This window comes from Triturus cristatus, chromosome 2_2 (genome assembly GCF_964204655.1).
Source record: "Triturus cristatus chromosome 2_2, aTriCri1.1, whole genome shotgun sequence".
Classification (NCBI taxonomy): domain Eukaryota; kingdom Metazoa; phylum Chordata; class Amphibia; order Caudata; family Salamandridae; genus Triturus; species Triturus cristatus.
In genome coordinates, this window is record NC_140582.1 from 1,250,838,081 (window position 1) to 1,250,851,479 (window position 13,399).

The 13,399-nt window shown below is 44.4% G+C and overlaps 1 protein-coding gene across 1 annotated transcript in view; it reads right to left on the bottom strand.

Moving 5' to 3' along the window:
- Positions 1–8,330: 8,330 nt before the first annotated feature.
- Positions 8,331–13,399, bottom strand: part of LOC146863520 (uncharacterized) — a 63,359-nt gene continuing 58,290 nt past the window's right edge. Inside the window, exon 4 of the mRNA XM_085642962.1 lies at positions 8,331–10,108. Coding sequence (XP_085499088.1) covers positions 8,556–10,108 — 1,553 coding nt within the window. The 3' untranslated portion in view covers positions 8,331–8,555. The remainder of the gene's footprint in view (positions 10,109–13,399) is intronic.

Genomic DNA, 13,399 nt, shown 5'->3' on the forward strand with positions numbered 1-13,399 from the left:
CACTTATGGACAACCTCCTCTCTGTAACCGACACCAGTAATGGCCCGCGCCAACATAAGGTAGGTTTAGTAATAGAGTCAGGACCAGTAGCCTTCTTTTTTGCCATAATAGTAGAATCAAATAATGATAAGCACGTGACAAATATGTCAGGCAAGGAATTCCAGTATCACAGTCAACAAGGTCTCAAAAGCGAGTTCCACAGAAAATGATGACAAGCATGGTTATAGTCACCAAAAGACTCAGGAGACTGTACCTGCTAACGTGGCAAGCCAACAAACCAGGCCCGGCCTCTTCTGGCCAAAGACTGGTCATCCCATGGCCCTGGCTTCACAGGACTGCGACACGCTTGTATAGCGCTGTTGGCACACAGGTGAAGATGATGACGCAGGGGGTTGTAGGACAAGTAGTCCCCAGCAGCTCACCACCCTGAATAATGTTCAAATGTGTGGCCAAACAACGGTCAGTGGCTCCTGGTGATGTAGTTACTGGCAGGAGAGTTCAGCAGCCCAGCATGATGAAAGCGCAGCCCCCGAACAGTGGGACTGTGACGGGCTCTTATTGCACTGTTGGCACACAGGTGAGGATGATGATTATGATGGTGCAAGAGGTTGTGGGACAAGCAGTCCCCGGCGGCCGCTCCCGCAGCAGCTCACCACCCTGAATGATGTTCAAAAGTCTGGCCAAACAAAGGTCCGTGGCTCCCGGTGACATGTATGTATGTAATAATTATTTGTAGAGCGCACTGTGACCAGAAATGGTATCCTGGCGCTAAGAGCCACTATATAAGGAGACAGCAGATCAAAAAGCTGAGAAGCAGCTTGCTAATGAGGCAATAGCCAGGTTTTCAGTGCCTTGCTAAATTTGATTAAGTCAGAGTGAGCTCATAGGGGGGCTGTTAGTTTGTTCCATATACGGGGTGCGTTTACAATAAAGGTGCGTCCTCCTTGTCTGACTTTTTAAAATCTCGGTTCATGAACATAATTGCCTGTAGTGGATTCGAGATTTCTACCAGGCGTGTATTTTTTAAATTTGTTTTGTAGGGGTATAGGTCCTTTTTTTTGTAGTGCTTTATGTATAATGCAGAGCGATTTTAAGATTATTCTCTGTTTGACAGGCAACCAGTGGAGCTCCTCAGAGCTTCTGTAGCAGATGAGTAGCGAGGTTTTTTCAACGTAAGTTTGGCAGTAATTATCTGAATACGTTCTAGTTTTTTTAACAGGTAGTTAGAGGTTCCTAGCAGCAGGGCATTGCAGGAGTCCAGCCTGCTTAATATTACCCCTCTCGAGCTGGTTGGTCAAGCAATGGATATAACGTTCTAACGGCCTGAATCAGTGCAAAACAGGTCCTGGTAAGTCCATTGACTTGATTTTCCAGAGTCAGGACTTGGTCGATTATCACACCCAGGTTTCGTACCGCTACAGGGTTACCCAGTGGGGTTTCCGTAGGTAGCGGCCAGAAGTTGGATGGTAAAGGTACAGGAATTTTATTGGAAGGGCAGCAGAGAAGTTCCGTTTTATTTCCGTTCATTTTAAGAAAAGTTATGTTCATCCAATTAAGGATGTCCAGCATACAAGCTTGAAAATTGCTAATGGTGCCCTGCTGATTATTGTTCAATGACAGAATCAATTGTGTATCATCTGCGTAGTTAATTAACTTAATATTATGAGTTTTTATAAGCAATATGAGAGGTTTGATATAAATGTTGAACAAGATGGGGCTCAGGGAGGAGCCCGAGGAACACCATTTGTTGTCCTTCTAAATTTGGATGAAAAAGGGGGAAGAGATACGGCCTGGCAACGCGCTGACAGGTAGGATTCTAGCCAGTTCAGCATCTGTCCCCCCACACCCACTGCCATAAGTCTGGACAGTAGGGTGTGGTGGTCCACTGTATCAAATGCCGCCGATAGATCTAAGAGGACAAGTACAACTGATTGTGACAGTTACTGGCAGGAGAGATCAGCAGCCCAGCACGATAAACTTCCACTTTCTCTCAAAAATAAGGACCACACTATACATTCCAACTACTAGAGTGCATTGAGTACTCATCAACTGTTTTTTATTATTCATGATCCCGTGAGAGTCCTGCAAGGTCATAAAAACTAGTTAAAAACAATATACATTTATTTTCTTCACAGTAGTCATTCCTTAGACACCTCCTCTCTAAATCTAGGTGGACGGCATACCTTTCTGTTGACCCCTTATAGAGCTTTTTTTTTAAACTTAATTTCCATAACACTTCCAGTTTTTCATAGAAAACAATGATGGCTACCATTTCAATTCTAAAATTCCATCAGCCAGCCAATCAGAGCGCTTGCTCTTGCAGCAGGAAAAATTTGATTCTCCACCAATCACCGGCTTCCATTTTTAAATTCACGGTCTAATGGGAGACTCGCGAGATTCTTGCGAGCTCAAATGTCAAAATATACAATTATTTTCACCCTTAATATCTCAAAACTACTGGACAGATTAACACCAAATCACAAAAAGCACAGTCTGTGGAGCAAGACCTAGCTTCCTATTGAATTAGGTGTAATACCGTTCAACAGTTTTTGCTATGACCTGTCTTAAAGAAGTCTATGGAACCTGCCTGGGAATTTTATGTTTTGGGTTCCCCTTTATTCTCGTCCCTGCTCGACGGACCACCCCAAAACTTTCCAGGAAGAGCTGAGGTGGATGAACTTTTTGTTTTTGGAAAGTCTTGTGAAGATTTGTCAAACGGGGCCAAATTTATTAGCAAACCAAAAAACGCTCCGTCTATGGAAAAGCAGACCTAACTATAACTACCTAGTGGTGACCACTACTGACATATCTTCACCTAACTATAACGTCTTTTTAACCTTTGATTTTTTTTCCAGTGAATTCATATAAACATATATACTGAATCCTCTGTAAGGACTGATTAAAAATGTCTTACTGGTACAACAATAGAGGGAGCACTCACTATTGAAAGCAGAGCATACATTTGTGAAATCGCATACTTAATCTTATTATGTGTGTCAATCGCAAGGTATCGCCGCAGAGCATTCATTAACTAATCAGGAAAAATGAGGATAAAGAGAACAAATGAGCATTTACTAATTTATTTTACAAAAATAGAAAAAATATATTTGCAACTCCATGTCAATGCACAATCCTTGTTTTGAGTTTATATGAGGGGGAGGGAGGAGCGGAAAGGACAGGGCCCTCGCTCAATTCAAAGATCACCCCAGGATAGTTCCAATATTCCAGGAAAAGCCACAAAGGGGCTGAACATTTTCTTTATAATCCAAATTTTCTGTGAATGAATCTTGGTGCCTGATACGCTCAGGAATCCTCTTAAAAGGAGAGTTGACCCATTTTGGCTGATTCTAATCAGGCCTCCTCAGGACTTGGCGCAAGGTGTGAAATAATGAAAACTTAAAGAGTTTAATGCTGCAGTACAGTTTAGCCGCACCGTGCTCATTTTAAGGTGTGTTTTTTTTTTTGGGAGACCCTCATGAGTACGATCAGGATGCAGTCAGCCCCCCCATCGGTCTGGCCTTTATATCCGTTCAGATGAATCCGCCCATTAACACTTTAATTGTCCTGCTATGCCCATTTGTTTTCATGCATATGAATGGGTCATTAAAATTGTGACCTTATGCGCATTATCATTTAAACCAGTTTTTATCATCACGTTTCGATTTTTCCAAAGTTGGATAGACTCTTAATTTCATTCTCTTCAGAAAAGGTTGTCAGGACACAGGTTTTATTAGGGTCTACATTGTTCCCTAATATTTCAGTGTGCTGCTTCAAACTTCATAGAAAATTCCAGTAGGTTCATCAGCACCAGCTATAAACATAGGCAAAGAAAGGAAAAAGAACCACAAAGTGCTTCTGGGTTGTCTTATCGTAAGAGACAGCTTTGTGGCTGATTAGCAACAATACCTGTGGTCATCTCACCATCTGAGAAGGGCCTCAGTCTCTTTCTCTCTTCATCAGTCACGGCAGCATGAGAGCCTAATGCAGGTGCGTGATCGGACAGAATATACAACTATAAGTAACTGGATCAGAAGGTCTTGAGAACAAAGACAATTATAGATAGGGTGCATTACACAGGTTGCTGTGTTTATGCACTTGTTCAGAAGCACAGCAGACTCATTCAGATGGCAATAAGCAGAACTTACATCTGACATAAAGTCACTTGACCACAGCCAGCCGCTGAGGCACAACCTCTGCAGGACAACAGCCAAAAGCACATACCTGTACAGCAGCTGTACGATGTACACTTATTATTATTATTATTATTAAATTTATAATGCGCATGGCTGCCACAGCAACGAGGCGTCCCAGTGCAGCTGCGAAAACCCGGGAAACGAGAACCGGAGCAGGTCACAGAGGGTTAGATGATGGAAAGGGGAAAAAGCCACGTCTTCAGGGCCTTGCGAAAGGTCAGATGGCTAGGAATAGTTCTGACTGAAGTCGGGAGAGAATTCCATAATTTTGCTGCTAGGTGTCGGAAAGAGCGCCCCCCTGCTCTGGCCCTCCGCACCCGAGGGACACAAACCAGGGCATGGTCGGCGGAGCGCAAGGAGCATGTAGGAACATAAGGCTCCAATAAATCCAGTAGGCCTGGCGGGGCCTGCTTTGCAAGAATTTTATGTTAAATACATAGTGCTTTAAATTGAATGCGCTTACCCACTGGCAACCAGTGGAGTTTCGGAAGCACCTGGGCAACCGAACAATGCTTGGGTAGGGGCACCAGAACCCTAGCTGCAGCATTCTGGATCCTCTGGAGGCGGTTTATACTAGCCCTTGTTGCTCCCAAGTAAAGGCAGTTCCCATAGTCCAATCTGGCGAGAACAGATGATTGGATAATGGACTGCCGCACCGATGGGGGAAAGAACCCAAGCAGTGGTCTGAGGCTCCGCAGGAGACCGAAACATACCCCCGCAACAAACTTGGTTTGTTTTTCGAAGGTCAGACCGCGGACAAACCAAAAGCCAAGGTTCTTTACAGAGTCCTTGGGGACTGGGACAGGCTTCAGACGTTCCGGCCAAAGAAGGTCTGTCCATAACTCCCTATCCTTACCGAAAAGCAGAATTCCGGATTTCCCGGAGTTCAGCTGAAGGCAGTTTGCTGCCATCCAGTCGGAAATAGCCAATAGATCAGCCCTGAAGTTGTTTAGGTTGGCGGAGCTTTTTTTTTTAGAGAAGCTGATCATTAATTGGGTATCATCGGCGTATGAGACCAGTGAAAGCCCCCTTCTCTTGGCAAATGCCGCCAACGGGCTGACATACAGGTTAAATAGAAGTGGGCTTAGTATAGAACCCTGTGGTACTCCCTGGTGCAATGTACACTTTTGTGAGAAAAAGGGGGGAGCCAGGACCTGAAAAGATCTCTCTCACAAGAAAGATGTAATCTAGGCCAAGGCCGAGTCCCTGACCCCAATGTCCTGTAGGCGTCTCAGAAGTATTTTGTGCGATACAGTGTCAAATGCGGCACTTAAGTCCAATAGGATCAAGGCCGCGGAGTCACCTGCATCTAGATGACTTTTAATGGTTTGAGATACCACCAGGAGCGCGGATTCAGTGCTATGCCGAGGGCAGAAGCCATGTTGAGTGGGGTCAAATAAAGCGTGTTGCTCGACAAAGCCTGCCAGGATAGAGTTCACGTGTGCCTCCATCACTTTGGCCAAAAAAGACAGTTGCGAGATCGGACGGTAATTACTTGGGTCAGATGCGGCTAAGGAGGGTTTTTTCAAAAGGGGGATAACTTTGGCATGCTTCCAAGCTCGAGGGACTGATGCCGTGAGTAGTGACCGATTGACCACTTCAAGGCATAGTTCGGAGATAGAGGGATACAAAAGACGAAAACAGGTGGGAGTCACTGGGTCCGCCGGAGAGCCTGACTTGATTTTGGAGCTAAAAGCCGCAAACACCAGAGCCGTGATGGGAGGAAATACCCCCAAGCTATGGTCATTCAAAATCTCACCCTCAGAGGGGGCCAACTCTTCAGACAGGGAAAAAGTTTGTGGAAGTCCCTGGTAGATCAGTTCCACTTTATTAATAAAATATGTGGCTAACGCACTACACTGGTTATTAGAGATGATTGGAGAACCCTCATTACCACCGGAATTCTTCATATTGCCCAATAAGGAAAAGATTGTCTTAGTAGGGTTGGAGCTCACCATAATTTTATTGGCCACAAAGTCAGCCCGCGCTCTGCGGATCTCTTTATGGTAAGACTTAAGGGCTGCTTGATATTCAAGTTTAGCAGTCATATCATATGAGCGCCTCCAAGCGCGCTCCAACGTTTTACAGCCCTTTTTGGCCAAAGAAAGGGCATCATTGAACCATGGGTTAGATGGCCCACGCCCGATCTTACCCCATTTTGCAGGGATATGAGTGTCCAGGCCCGCCGTCAGCCAGTCCTGATAACACTGGTTTGCTTCGTCAGCGCATGCGGGTAGTTGCGGTTGGTGGCTAGATAGCCAGGCAGACAGAATCTCAGGATTGAGCTTATGCCAGGCGCGCTTTAAGATCTTCATGGGGCAACTAGAGTCAACTTTGATCGGAAATTGTAGGGAGAAGGTGACCAAGAAATGGTCTGTCCAGACCTGAGGGACGGGGGAGTGGATAATGATTTGGGGGAGGTTAGAAATGACTGGGTCCAAAACATGACCGGCTACGTGGGTAGCTTCAAGCACACACTGCTTTAATTGAAAGGCTTCCAGATCAGCCAAGAAACTGCCACTCTCCACCTGTTCAGTGCTTTCAAGGTGGAGGTTGAGATCACCCAGAATGGTGAAATTGGCAGTCTTGCTAGCAAGATGCCCCACTTTATCAAGAAGATCCTTTTTAAAACTGGCCGCTGACCCGGGGGGCCTGTAAATCAAAAGACCGGCTAAAGAGATATTATGGGTTAGCCCAATTTTAAACGACGCGCACTCGCAACCTACTATGGGTTCACACCCTAAATTGGCTTTATATAATTCTTTAACTATCATTGCCACCCCACCACCTCTTCCCAATTCTCTGTTGACAGATTTCAGTGTGTAGCCAGGCGGGAGAGCCAGCCATGGTATTACAATAGTGTCCTGGTGAAGCCAGGTTTCCGTGAGAAAGAGAGCGTCAGGAGATTCATCAGTTAGAAGGTCAAGGATCTCAGCGTGATGTTTTATCAGCGAGTGGCAGTTGAGGCTAAGAAATTTAAATTGCTTAAACCCAGAAGGGCATGGAGTCTGTTGTGCTGGAGATAATTCAAACGGGCAGGACTTGCAGTGAAAGGATAGCTCAAGGGGGGACCATGGGGATGATGGGCAGGAAGTGCGCGCCAGGGCCAAGAGATCTTCTCGTGACTACATGATAGGGTCAGACCTACCACCACCTATAACCCCTGCGCCCCGCGCCGTCCCAGCGCAGACGGGCTTGCCTTTGGCACGCCAGCGGCACGCCCGCTGCGCGCGTCCGCTGCGCGGTCGCGGCTGTGAGTTCATTTATGTGCGAATGGGAGGGTCCGGCCAGGCAGCTGTACCGCCGACTTCCCCCCTATCCAAGATGGCGGAACTATTCCAGCCGTCTCGGGGAAGTCAGCACAGGAGCCCGGTCTCTCCCACCACCAAGAACCAACCAGACAGACAACAGGTAAAATTACACAGAGGGGATTGCTAAGGACCCTGTATTTTGTTTAAAACCAATAACACAGTAAAAGAGGGGTTAACCCTGGCAAATTAAAACATGTGCAAAATGTGCAAGATCGCAAATAGTAAAAATAGTAAAATGACACGCAATCGCCAATACCGGATTAGCGCTTCGCTTCGCTTGCTCCCGGCTCAAGTTCGATAATAGAGCAGGGACCCATAGCTCAGAGATGTGTGACACCGACTTAAAATGACAGGCTTTAGGACCTTTTAGTGGTCTACCCCAGGCTATGGAAAATCCTCCCTGATTTATTTATTAACAATTTCCCTTTCCAGAGTTTAGTAAGAAATTGAAGACCATTACTTTTCAGCCGCAACCTTTACCTCTACTGCTGTGTGAATTATGTTATGTAGATAACCAACATCTTAAAGACCACCCTTTTTAGTATTTGGAGACACAAACTATATTTGCTCACTTTAACCCCTTCAGCGCAGAGCGGATTACCGCGCTGTGCTGAAGGGTTCTTGCGCAGGCGGGGCCGTGACGGAGTGGTTCCGTCACCCGCACAGCGCGACCGACGCGCGTGACGGAACCACTCCGTCACGCGCATCGAAGGGGTTAAAAGTGGCAGTAGCGGTCACTGTGCTTGGCAGGTGAACAGAACGGAATGTGATCATAACATCTGTAAGCAATTTAGAGAGTGTTATCGCATAGTGAATATAAGGCAGTAGAGAAGGAAATATGTATATTGAAATGCATGGTTAGGAGTAGCATGGGAGTAAAAATGAACTAGTTACTCAAGAATGACAACAGGTAATGGCATTAGAAAGAGAGGCAAGTGTGCGAGACAATCTGCAATGTACATATAGTTGCGTGACAAATTAAGAAAGGGGTGATTTATGAGGCAGAGACTGGAAGGATATGTTCTTCACCCTGTGCCCTTTTATCCAAACTTTAGTGATGCCCATGTAGGGTTTTCTGATGCCTCAAAAGCTGCTGCTTTGCAGAAAAGCTTTCCTCACAAAAAGGACATGTAAAACAAGTCTCTTTGGTATGTATTCTCTGATGTATCACAACACGAGAGTTGGTAGCAAATGTTTTCCCACACACAGAACACAGAAAGGGTCTCTCTCCTCGGTGTCTTTTCAGATGAAGAACAAGATGCTGCTTTTCAGTAAAACGCTTATCACACTCGGTACAATTAAACCTTTTTTCTCCAGTGTGGATTATTTGGTGCACCACAAGTGTTTTCTTCTCAGCAAATCTTTTCCCACACTCAGTGCAAATAAAAGGCTTCTCTCCTGTGTGCACCTTCTGATGACTTAGAAGATTTGCTTTTAAAACAAAGCTTTTTTCACACTGCAAACAAGAGAAGCGTCTTTCTCCTGTGTGAATTCTCTGGTGATACATGAGATTTCCCTTAATGGTGAAGCTTTTATCACATTCAGTGCATGGAAATGGCCTGTCTCCTGTATGGCTTCTCTGGTGGACTTCAAGTCTTGACTTACTAACAAAACTCTTACCACACTCCGAACATGTCAGAAGACCCTCTCCTGTGTGGAATTTCTGGTGCTGTAAGAAGCCTGCCTGAGAGGTGAAGTTTTTTCCACAGTCAGTGCATGAAAAGAGCTCCTCTCCTGTGTGGACTTTCTCATGGTATCGAAGACTTATCTTTTTACGAAAGTTCTTCCCACACTGGGAGCAGCTAAATGATTTTTCACCTCTATGGCATGTCAGATGATATTCAAGATTTCCTTTTTGGATAAAAGTCTTGGCACAAACAGTGCATGCAAAGGGTCTCTCTCCTGTGTGGATTTTCTGATGAGTTAAAAGATTTCCCTTAAGACTAAAGGTTTTGCCACACTCGCTGCAGGCAAAGGATGGCACTGCAGTATGGGTTTTCTGATGCTGTGAAAATTGCTTTCTCAGAGTAAAACTCTTTCCACATTCGGCACATGTAAAAAGTGACCCACTGCGGTGTATCTTCTGATGCTGTTGAACTCTTGTTTGAGATGTAAAGTTCTCACCACACTCACTGCATGCAAACGTTTGCTCTTTTGAATGTTTTTCCATGTGGCTCTGAAGATGTATTTTTTTAGTAAAGGTTTTTCCACACTCAGTGCAGGTAAATCGCTTCTCTCCTGTGTGAACTTTCTGGTGTGTCAAAAGATTTCCCTTCTGAGTAAAGCTCTTACCACACTGATTGCAGGTGAAAGGTTTCTCTCCTGTGTGGATTTTCTGATGAGTTAAAAGATTTCCTCTAAGCTTAAAACTCTTGCCACACTGCGTGCATGTAAAGGAGGGTTCAGGTGTGTGGCTCTTCTTATGTTGTATCAGATGTGCTCGAAGCATAAAACTCTCTCCGCACTCGCTACATGTTAAAGGAACTGGACCTGTGTGAATTTTCTGGTGACGCTGTAGGCTTGTCTTATAACAGAAGGTTTTTTCACATTCTGTGCATGCATAGGGTTCTTTCTCCTTCATTTTCTCCGTCTCCACTTCGTCACCTGGTGAATTAAAAAATGAATACAATTATGTGATAATATGCTGAAGAAATAAAAAGATTTAAGAAGAGATCCAAAAGAGAGAATGGCAAAAATGTTCATGTTAACCATAAATATGACTAAAAAATTACTCTGCAATAAATTCAGTTATATTTGCATCTTTAATATAGATTTGAAACATTCATGAACAGAGGTAGGTTAAGAAGCATTTCTCTTGACTTACTATCACCCGTCACAAACTGGGTCTAGTTGATCCAAGGACTAATGTATCCATTGCAGAGCTCTGCGTTTTACTCAATGGACTAAGCGGATCCACTCAAAGTGAGCCAGATGCAATGGTCGGGGGCAGGCAACATATTTAAGCAGGATAGGGAGTTATGTTATAAATGAGTTAATATTTGGTCTTTAATGGCAAATTCTATAAGGAAAGTAAGTATGGCATCATTCACTGTAACCTCATCTGCGGTGGTTAATTTGAACATTTTATACAAAAAACGCATGTTGTGGTCAGCGCAGAGATGATCTTTTGCAAGGCACTTCATTTCGGCTGTGTCAGATGTCTGCTTCTTAAATTAGTATTCTGGAACAACCAAGATAATCAGCTATAATTGTCTTATCAATACAAACATTGCTTTCTCAGCTGCACTAGCTGACTGGAGGTAGAGGAGGAGTGTAACTGTGTATATTTCTAAGGGCACGCGGTTCCATTAGTTTAATTCTTGCAGCTGCCGTCTGTTGGCAATGAGTCTAAATCCCAAGAAGCCATTCTAAGCTTTCCATTCTTCTGAGTGTATACATTAAGGACCATTAAAGAGGGTGACACTAACACTTACTTTTTACAGTGTTTGAAACACAAAAGTTCAGAATGATGGGCTACATAATAATGTCATTTTTATTGTTAATATTTTCTGAGTCCCCTGGCCTCCAATGAAAACTCAGTTGTGGGGCACATTAGTACCTGCATATATATGGCTTTTTTATTAGACACATGGAGTTTTACTCACAACTTCTAAGTGATTAAAACAAGATTTGCAAAAAGCCACATAATGCTGCAACTGGTTTGTGTTGATTCTGGAGCTGTCCTTTAAAGAGGAGCATCAGATGCATGCGCCATGTAGGCTGCAGCGCACATAAAAGCCTGTAAAATATGTTTGGGTTAACCAAAGATTTGAAAGCCTTTTGGTGATGTTTCGACAATGCTTGTGTACAGGTTTTGGAAAAGTGCACAGAAATGATCTGCGTTTCACAGGTTTCTGTGTACGTAAATCAAGTAAACGTTAAGGCTGTAAGTGATTGCAGCAATTTGTTTATTGAAAATACAACATACACTATTTGATAAATGCCATTAAAAAAAACCAATATATTATGGGGGTTGGAATATGCTCAGGAATATCCTACACCTGCTGCTAGATACTGAAACAATTATGATCTAAATAAATTACCTCATGTCCTGGAGTGACCACTTTCTCATACCGGTCAGATGACATCACCTCAAAAACCACCCTCTACTATATGACGACTATGGAAAAACAAAAAATAAAAGAACTGTTGACAGACTCTGAAATAATGTAAAAATAACTGATCTCCCTCATAACTTCGTATCAACCAAAAGGAAAATGGAAGATGCTGCTGATCAAAGATGAAATTAACAAAAATAAAACACTTCTGTTTATTCTTATTGAAAACGGAAGATATTGAGAAACCCACTGGACAAATCATGCATCCAAAAACTCAGCAAGAGTGACATATCCACCATAAGAAAAAAAAACAGAAAGGGTAGCTACTCAGCCAAGATCTCGAGGGCCAGAAATCTTACCAAAGACCTCCACAAAATATTCAGATTTCTGCAATTCTTAAACGTGAGAACTTCTAAATTACAAGGCATTGTGGAACTTCATGTCTGACCGCATTACTGCCGATGCTAAAACACTGCAATCCTGTCCCTGCAAACCATCAAGCTCTCAGTCTGAACCCAAGGCAAGAGAAAATCTAAAACAAAACCACCCCAAAAACAAATACCTCTACACTTTTCAAGTAGTTGTCACTTTCAGCACACCGTAAGGCTCACCATCAGATCGAGGCAAGCAACAAAATCTCAAACAAAATTGTATTGTAATCAGTTGCAATATTTGCAATGAACATTATTCTCAATTCCTTAACTATAGGGACGTTTACAACAAAGCTCAAGTTCTCTCACGTATGTACAGTAATAAAGAACAAGCACTGGCAAATACAACAGGTCTTGCATTTCACGCCTAATGGCTTTGCCAGTTGCTTATAGCCACACCGCACAGCGTCTCTAAAGCGTCCGCATCATTTTGTAGGCGAATGTAGCACACACGCATACACCTACAAAAGGACTTGTTTTTGTTTGTTTTGAATTACTGATCAGAGTTGGATCGGTAACTAAAATAGAAAATGACATCGCAAAAGCGTTTTATTTTTTAAGTGAGTGGAGGAGCAGAAGCATTGCCTGGCAGGGAAGCAACACAGGGGAGTTAGGAGGAGCATGGAAGCAACACTGGGGAGTTAGGAGGAGCAGGGAAGCAACACAGGTGAGTTAGGAGGAGCAGGGAAGCAAAACAGGTGAGTTAGGAGGAGCATGGAAGCAACACAGGGGAGTTAGGAGGAGCAGGGAAACAACACAGGGGAGTTAGGAGGAGCAGGGAAGCAACACAGGGGAGTTAGGAGGAGCAGGGAAACAACACAGGGGAGTTAGGAGGAGCATGGAAACAACACAGGGGAGTTAGGAGGAGCAGGGAAACAACACAGGGGAGTTAGGAGGAGCATGGAAACACAGGGAGTTAGGAGGAGCATGGAAACAACACAGGGAGTTAGGAGGAACAGGGAAACAACACAGGGGAGTTAGGAGGAGCAGGGAAGCAACACAGGGGAGTTAGGAGGAGCAGGGAAGCAACACTGGGGAGTTAGGAGGAGCAGGGAAGCAACACAGGGGAGTTAGGAGGAGCAGGGAAGCAACACTGGGGAGTTAGGAGGAGCAGGGAAGCAACACAGGGGAGTTAGGAGGAGCAGGGAAGCAACACAGGGGAGTTAGGAGGAGCAGGGAAACAACACAGGGGAGTTAGGAGGAGCATGGAAACAACACAGGGGAGTTAGGAGGAGCAGGGAAACAACACAGGGGAGTTAGGAGGAGCATGGAAACACAGGGAGTTAGGAGGAGCATGGAAACAACACAGGGAGTTAGGAGGAACAGGGAAGCAACACAGGGGAGTTAGGAGGAGCAGGGAAGCAACACAGGGGAGTTAGGAGGAGCAGGGAAGCAACACAGGGGAG